At 40.3% G+C, this 8513-nt stretch overlaps 1 protein-coding gene across 5 annotated transcripts; it reads left to right on the top strand.

Moving 5' to 3' along the window:
• The first annotated feature begins 1441 nt into the window (after positions 1 to 1441).
• On the top strand, positions 1442 to 7810 carry SPRY1 (sprouty RTK signaling antagonist 1). 5 transcript variants are annotated; one of them, XM_044061684.1, is made up of 2 exons: positions 1442 to 2107; positions 6025 to 7810. In XM_044061684.1, exon 2 carries the CDS (start codon positions 6080 to 6082, stop codon positions 7031 to 7033), a length of 954 nt encoding a protein of 317 aa, XP_043917619.1. In that variant the 5' UTR covers positions 1442 to 2107; positions 6025 to 6079; the 3' UTR covers positions 7034 to 7810. The 5 variants fall into 5 exon arrangements, with proteins under 5 accessions (XP_043917619.1, XP_043917618.1, XP_043917617.1 ...); XM_044061683.1 differs by having other exon boundaries at positions 1442 to 2111; XM_044061682.1 differs by lacking the exon at positions 1442 to 2107 and adding an exon at positions 3900 to 4121.
• Positions 7811 to 8513: the final 703 nt, after the last annotated feature.

The raw sequence follows: 8513 nt of genomic DNA, 5'->3' as shown, positions 1-8513 counted from the left end.
TGCCATTTTTTATATAAACGAGTCATAGGAATTCGGTTTTGATTGAGGTACACAGATGAAAGATTCATCTAGCAAGGACACATTACCACATTATGTTCGTGGTCAAACTAAGCTGCCTTAAAAATGAATGAAAGATATATGTACTGTTACTGTACCTCTTCAGCCATGCTCGTTGATTTACTCAGAAATTAGTCCCAAATTATTTTAATAATGTAATATACTGACAAGCTAAACCCTTAATCTGCAGCGGTAGTTTTTGTGTGCGTGTGTGTGTGTGTGTGTGTGTGTGTGTGTGTGTGTGGGGGGGGGGTTGTACATGTAATATTTACACCTAAAACTTACAGACGCACATGTAACTGTCACAGTTTTGTAAAAAAAAAACTTCCAAGCAATATATTTTTAAATATTAATTAATTAGCACCGTATGGATGTATATATATCATAGAAACTCTTCTGTATTAAATACATTATAATTACTTTATTGATTTTGTTTATGCCTTAGGGCAGATCACACCCTGGGTCTGATTATAGCTCAGCCATCCGGTGCAGCACGGTAGGAGCCAGCAGCTGCAAATAAAGAGGACACATCTATTTTCCATTTGAATAGAAGAGAGCGAGAGAGATTAACTTTGTACTGAACTTCCCATTCGAATGGCTCCGGATGTAATGTATCCTCTGCCCATCAAACCAGACAGTTAAGCGCGCTGGGTGCCTGACCGGGAACACTAAACAGTGGTAAGCCCTGTTTTAGGTGGATCGTTCAGAACGGTAGTAGACCGTCATACACTTTATTGTAAACAGGGTAGGCCTGTGTATTGTAGCAGGCAAGGAACTTGTTCTTGCATTGTTTTATATTACGCCTTACTTTGCATGTATTCTAATTATTAAAAACGAAGAACAATTTTAGTAGGGCTTGCAAAAGCCAAACACAGCAGTCCTTGCCTTTATTACTCGGGAGTGTTTTTGGTGTCAAGTTGTTAAAGGAACTGAAGCAAAACTTGTGCGTACGTGATGCATGGAAATAAAATTAATACGTGTTTAGTATGTTGTTAAAACTATCTAAATTATTAGGACACGTTCTCATTCTGCAGCTCCGATAAAAAAAAAATTTAACAGCTGCTAAATAAATCCATGTCATTTAAGAATTGTAGTCTTCTATCACAATGAGTACAGCAAAAAACAGGGATGGGGTAAAAAACAGAATTTATCGCATACTTTATTGTACAAATACAATGCAAGATATCGTGCTTTTTTGACCATCTGGTGTTTTTACATTCTTGTGGGTAATTCTGAGACACGAGTCTTGGAAAACAATTCTTAATTTTGCCATTCTTTCAAAATGGGCTCAATTCCACCTTAAAAAATGTTTGTAGACACACCTCCCACAGCTACTGTCACCACATGCCTCTTTTTAAAAGGAAAACCAATGAGCGACAAGCGGAAGGTAGCGTTCCGCTCCCTGTGGGGGTATGAGCCAATCAAAGGACGCAGTCGAGAGAAAGTCTCTGCAGCAAATGATCATTCATTCAGTATGCGAACTTACTGACTGTAGGAGTGTAATCAAACTGTAGGTCTGCCAATAGCAACAAGTGCCGGCGCTAACAAAAGTTATTCTACGTGCAACAGAGTTTATAAGAACTGTACACCAGTTTTTAAGCCATCACTCCAGATAGTTTAGCTGATTTGACGCGTAAAGTCTTCCAAACTGAGAAGCACTTTGTATTGTACAGCATCCGGTTCCAGCTACATTCTTCCATTTGTCTTGCAGACCCCCCTGGCATATGTGTGGTGTGCAGAATTCTGGCAGTGCATTTGTCCCGTAATCCGAAACGAGTTGTGGTTTCTTTTTTTCGCAGACGTAGTGTTAATCATCGTTGAAAACGTGGATTTACTCGGAGGTGTTTATGAAAAGGGAATTAAAGATATTGCTGGTTGACTTAATTTTAAAGAAGATGTTCCGGCAGCTGCAAGTACAACGGAGGCTGCATTACGATCACCATAATGCTGCTTTCAAATTTTAAACCTTGACACGGCGATTCATTTTATGTATAGGATTTTTATACCGCCCTTTGTTCTCAATGGATTTGAGTTTGGTGGCTATTTAGCGGTAGGTGAGTAGTGAAGACACTTGAATTTTAGGGGCGGGGGTGCAACTGAAAAGTCACAAGTTGGTCTTAACTGTTGTCATTGGCAGGTGGTGTTTGAGTATTACTGCACTGCATGAGGACAAGGTAAAACAAACTGCACTGACCTAGCGAGGAATGCTGCAAATATTTTGCAATCATTGCTGCTGTGCTGTCAGACTCTGGGTATGTGTCTTGTGTGGTGTGAAGATCCACCTATGTAGAATTTTCAACAAGCACTCAAAATTGCAACACAATTACGTTTGGTGACCAACACCGAACGCATATCACCTTGCTCCTAGAGAATCTGTTTGTAGAAGTAACATTTGACCTGCGCTAGCAGAACTTGTTAGTAGCGATGCCACAGGCAGTTGCAGGATTTTTTTTTTATTTATTTACAGTTTGGTAACTGGGGTAGGTGGACTGGTCCAGAAACCCTTTTCAGTCGCGGTTAGTACGTTTTAATTAAAACGTCCATTACTGTTTTGGGCAAGTGCAATAATTTTCTTTCTCAAAGGAGTGCTGCCAATGCTTAGTTGTTTTGTAATGGATGAGAACGTTGCATAATAACAATAACGGTAATAATAATAATTAGTAATGGTTAGAACGCCTGTCCTTGAAGCAGTTGCAACCTGGTAGAAGTGTGTGCGTGTTTGTTTATGTACGTCATGAGTGGACTTTTGGATGCAAGTAGTTGTTAGAAACATTGTACATAATGCTTTAATTTGTCTACTTTAATAGTAAGTAAAACGTGACTGACTGCAGTAATAAATATACGGTATTTCTCATTCCCATATTTTCTAAAGTAATGGAGAATATGACCAAAATACTCGGGACGGAGGCCATACATTTCAGAAGGAAAATTAATAGAAGTAGATGGATTGTATTTCTATGCATTTTTCTTGAGGAGTGCGAAGTTGTATCCAGAGTTATTCAGATGGGCCCATACCCCTTTATTCTATTATTTATTGCAAGTGGCTAATATCTGTCAGGCTCAGCAGTCGTTAAAAGTTATTGATGTCTGAAATCCTGCTGCCTTGAAGCAGGTGTGGCAGTGCACCTTTTGTCTTTGAATTTGACAGGTCTCTAGTTTCGTCATTTTGCTTGACTTGTGCATTAACACCTCTACGCTTTGCCCTGCCATTTTACTTTCCTTGGAAGTCGTGGGTACCGAACTTTAGGGAAAGAATCTGATGTCGAATGTGTAAAACTCGCACACATACTTGGCTATAGAGGAAAATGTTTGTAGTCATACCTAGTGCAAGAAGTCTAGGCAACGCAATAATTAATGGGGGGGGGGGGGGGGGGTAAAGGCCCTAAAACAAGGGACAGTTTTTAAATATTACTGTTATAAATTTAGGACGTTGATAGAATATCAAATTTTACATTAACATACACTAACATGCATTTTTTTGAAAGGTGTTAAGTTTTAATCTCAACTAGCTGTCACTATTTATTGTTTTGAGTCCTTAATGATTTACCTGAAAAAAGCCCACATTGTACGATAAACGGACAAAAATCACAAAATTCTGTGAAAATCTGGGGGAAAACGCATAACTGTAACGCAGATTATTTATCTTCCCACGTAAAAAGCGGAAACGAGATGGGGCATTCGGCCTGCTTCGAAACAGCCGAGAATTTTAGTCTAACGGCAATTTGCTGGTGTCATTGATAATAACCAAACTGTTTCCAGACAAATGGGAAATTGAAAAATTACAGAATACTGCCGCTTTAAAACTGACGAAGTCCGCCCTCATGCGGTAAAGCACAAACAAGCTTCCCCTCCCCCCAGAGACCTTGTTTTCATTCATAAGTTTTTTCCTTCCTCTGGCTTCGCGATCTATTTATTAATCGGCTCGTGAATAGAATGGAGAGCTCGTGCAGATGCTTTAACCTGCAGATCCAGGCATTGGGAGAAAGTGAAAAGGAACTCCGTCGCAGCACTTATAAATTAGTTAACTCCGAAAGGGAACAGAGGTTTCTCGTGGTGGAAAACGTGTATGTTGTGTCTTATAAAGGTGTTTTTTTTTTTTTTTTTTTTTTTTTTTTTAGTTTTGGGACGGAAGTATCGTTGGGGTCTGTGTATTGGGAGTTTACAAAAAGTTCCGATAGGGCAGTAGCTAAGCCAGTGTACGTGTCTAAGGTGATTTGCTGCAGTCAGTTGTATGCGTTTCCCCACTGTATTTTGCAACACAACAGGAATGCAACCCCCATACCCGGACTTCACGTCACAGGGCTGACTGCTCGGGTTTATCTTAAACGGGTTTGCAGTTTTAGAAGTGCGATCGGACAACCTGTCGATGTTTTTTTGAAGTGTTTGCCTTTGTTTTAGCGTGGTTTCGGCGTTACATGCTCGGGGGTGAAAAAGGTGCTTCCTCCTCCTTGTCATCCTTTTTTTTTTCTTGCTTATTATGACTTTTTAGAGCTAGCATTGTTGCTGTCCAGTGAAAGGAAAGCACTGAATCCGCTCACTGTGCCATGTTGCTCCTGCTGCACTAGTCGACTGCAGCGGGTGGTGGGTTCTGCTCTCGGTTCACGTGCTGACAGCCGGGAATGTGCCGTATCCCCGAGGATGGTCCTCGCGCGCTGGGCCTGCTGCTACCAACAGCCGTAACTGGTTGGGGGAAGGAAAAGGCCGCTGTGCAACGTGAGCTACATCACGGGAGTGAAGACACTGCAGCGGTCCCCTAAAAATGTACGCACCGTGCACGAACGGTTCAGAACTTTGAAACTGTGCAGTACTAAAAACAGGTGAAATTGTGCACCAGAACCGGTGTGACGTGCACACAGTGACATACGACCATTCCAAGTGTTGTCACGTTTCGGGTTACGGAGAAACTCGTTATTTCAAGGGATCGGTGTTTCTTGGATGTCGAAACTGTCCAGCCCGTGGGCCCGATTTGTGGCTGAATAAGGTTGGGGGAGGACCGGTTCACTTACCAGTAACAGATTAATACAATAATTGAAGTAAGAAAAGAAGTAGATTAGATTCGCATGACATACCCGCAGGGGATCTAATGTGGTCAGTCTTAAAGTTTGGGTTTTGACATGGTGCTCCACTGTCCTTCTTTAGTGAGTGCTGTCAGCTACATTAGCTGCAGTTCTTAATGTCTATGGAAAAATTGACTTTAGTCAGTTAAAACTAATGCTAGGTGAAACAAAACATTATTTTCTGTTAAGTGATCTGATTTGTGCTGAAGTCTTACTGCAGAATATGTTTGAATTTTGAGACTGCATTAAGCAGAACTTTATTTGATAGTAGTTTTGCTGAACTGAGTAGAAAATTTTCTGTAAAACAGTTGCAAAGCATAGGTGTAACAACTGTAGTAGTTCACTTTTTTTCTTTTTACCGTGAGGTAAACATTAATTAATTTAAGCTTAGTTATTCGAACTGAACAGTAAAGGTTCTGTGCTGTTCCCATGTTTCTGCATTAAACTGCATTTATATCCTAGTTGGAAACATTTAGGTTCTGTGCTGTTCCCATGTTTCTGCATTAAACTGCATTTATATCCTAGTTGGAAACATTTAGGGTGTCAAATTGTGTGAACTTAGCTAAACAATGAAGTGTAGAAAAAGTTATTTCGACTTTAGTATAGTCGGCATAACCCACTTGTTTGAAAGGTACTAAGAACGTTAGTTTCTAAATAGGAGATGAAAATCTGTTGTTCTTGTAAAACTTATTTGTTTGGTGCCATGCAGTATATCCCCCAATAAAATAAATAAAAGATGCATTATTGGTTGCTTTTGAGTAGAGATTCTAAAACACTAACATTACTGGGTTACTTTTAAGTGTTATTTTAAGTGTTGTTTCTGGAGTAAAAGTGGTAAAATACTTTTTGTAAGTATTCCAGTATTGTATTTAAAGAGACTCCAATATTTATTTTTTTTCTTCTTCTGCAGGAATTCAGATGCATGCCAAGTCTCTTGTGAATGTGGGAAGACAACTTTGCCACAGATGGAGTCCCAAAGTCATCATGGCCAGGGCGGTTCTCTAGTTGTGATACAGCAGCCTTCACTGGACAGCAGGCAGAGGTTTGAATTTGAAAGAGAACTGCAGCACACAGCAATTCTGTCCTTGGAACAGATCAAGGCCATTAGGATCAACAATGAATACACAGAAGGACCTTCTTCAGTGAAAAAGTCAGGGACAAAGACAGTTTCCAGACAGGAAAAGCATGAAAGAACTCACGAAATCCTACCATTCAATGTGAATAACAATTATGAGCACAGATCCAGCCACACTGTGCACCACTGTAATGTCCGGGCACCTGCACTGAGCAGGTCTACGAGCACGGGGAGTGCAGCTAGTTCTGGGAGCAACAGTAGTGCCTCTTCAGAACAGGGACTGTTGGGCAGATCTCCCCCTTCCAGACTAAGTTCAGGACATAGAGCTGAAAGGGTTATTCGAATGCAGCCAAAAGCACCTTCCATGGTTGTGGACAGCCTTAAAAGTTCTGTGAAAGAGGATCAGACCAAACACCAGTTTATCTGTGAACAGTGTGGCAAATGCAAATGTGGTGAATGCACAGCACAGCGAACCTTGCCTTCTTGTCTGACTTGCAATAAACAGTTTTTGTGCTCTGCTGACAGTATGGTGGAGTACAGCACTTGTATGTGCCTGGTTAAAGGTGTTTTCTATCACTGCTCTAATGATGATGAGGGGGACTCTTGTGCAGACAACCCATGTTCCTGTACTCAAGCACACTGCTGCTCGAGGTACTTGTGTATGGGATTAATGTCATTGGCATTACCTTGCTTGCTTTGCTACCCTCCAGCTAAAGGATGTGTAAAAATGTGTCAGCGGTGCTATGACCGGGTGAACAGGCCTGGATGCCGATGCCGGAACTCTAACACTGTATACTGTAAACTTGAGAGCTGTCCTTCTAGAGTTCAAGGAAAACCGTGTTGAGTATTGTTAACTGAGGGGCAGATTTTGGTGGGGGGGGGGGGGTAATTCTGTTCTTTGTTCCAGTTACTTAAACTGTGTCTCTTCGAAGTTTCTTTTCTCCCTTCTAATTCCTGCTAGTCTTGCCCCCCCCTCCACCCCCGAAATGATGGAGGGCATGGAATAATCAGATGCTGCGGTACAGTCCTTCGTCTAAAACATAACATGTTACTGAGATTTCTGAATCCTGTGGCCGTGGCTTTCCATGTAAAGCAGTTCCTCAGAAGAGCAGCAAGGACATTGGACTGGATCATTTTACTTCTATGAGTGACCATGTGATATTTTAAATTATTAACCGAATTCCAGTTTTTATTTGGATTGTAAAAATTGGCATTTAAATATTTGGTGTGTGCTGACTTGACTGCCTTTATTATTTCACTTTCTTTTAATTTCCTTTCTGTGTCTTTATTTGTCCTCTGCACCTAAATGTTTTCCTTTCTTTACTATAGTCTGCTGATCTTGTTGCCTCGGCCACAAAGGCTGTTATTTTTGTATATATGTACAGAGCATAAAGTTGAATTCTGACTATTTTTAAAACAGATGTCTGATACTTTTTTGTTGTAAAGAATATTTATTATGTGAAGCTATTATTTTATGATATTTATTGCAAAAGACTGTCAGATTTTACTCATGTCTGAATATAACAAAAATACCAATACTTAACTGAAAATTAAGGGTGGCAAATAAAGAAAGTACGTATGTTAACTATAATGCAGAAAATATATTAATTAATGAAAATGATTTGCATGTGGATTTTTTTTCTTAATCACGTGAGTTGCATTGGTGTGATTTGTATCAATGAAAACTAAAGTTGCTGCAGTGATATTGTGGGCACCTGTTTGTGGTCTAAAGCTGAAAATGTTAGCTGTAATGCCCTTCTGAATATTTTATTTTCTGTCTCCTCCTCTTCTGCTTTGAGCTTTAGTGGTCTTTGTGTAGGTACTGTTTCTGTTGTTACTGCTTACAGTGACTTGTATTTTCAGTACATGTAAAGGAACCTACACATGATTTTCCTTGTGTGTGTGTCTGTACCCTCAGTCTCCCTGATGTAGCATGCCGCCAAACTCTTTTTTTTTTTTTTACAGATGCAGAGTAAGTGACCATGAAAAGTCCTAGATTGTTATGGTTGTGTACACCTCCCAACTTTGTGGAAGTGGTCATACATGGACATGTTTATTTTTAAGTGTTGCAGCTGCAAGTGCAAGCAAGTTGCATCTCGAGTAGGCCAGGTTTTCTCTGCAGCTGCTGGATTTTCCAGACCTTTTAGAATCAGTTCAGATAGGAAAGTTCAAATTACAGTTAATGCTGACATATTCACCTCAACCTCCGCCTTGCATTCTCAGTGTCAGACAAACTACTTTGCACAAAGTACTGCCATTTATTTGCTATCGTTCACTTTTTTTTTTTTTTTGCGGGGGGGGGGGGCATGCATTTGACTAAAGAA

This window comes from Protopterus annectens, chromosome 2.part0 (genome assembly GCF_019279795.1).
Source record: "Protopterus annectens isolate FY-2018-M chromosome 2.part0, PAN1.0, whole genome shotgun sequence".
Lineage (NCBI taxonomy): Eukaryota > Metazoa > Chordata > Ceratodontiformes > Protopteridae > Protopterus > Protopterus annectens.
The sequence above is the reverse complement of the archived record's forward strand: the minus strand, read 5'-3'. Positions and strand labels throughout refer to the sequence as shown.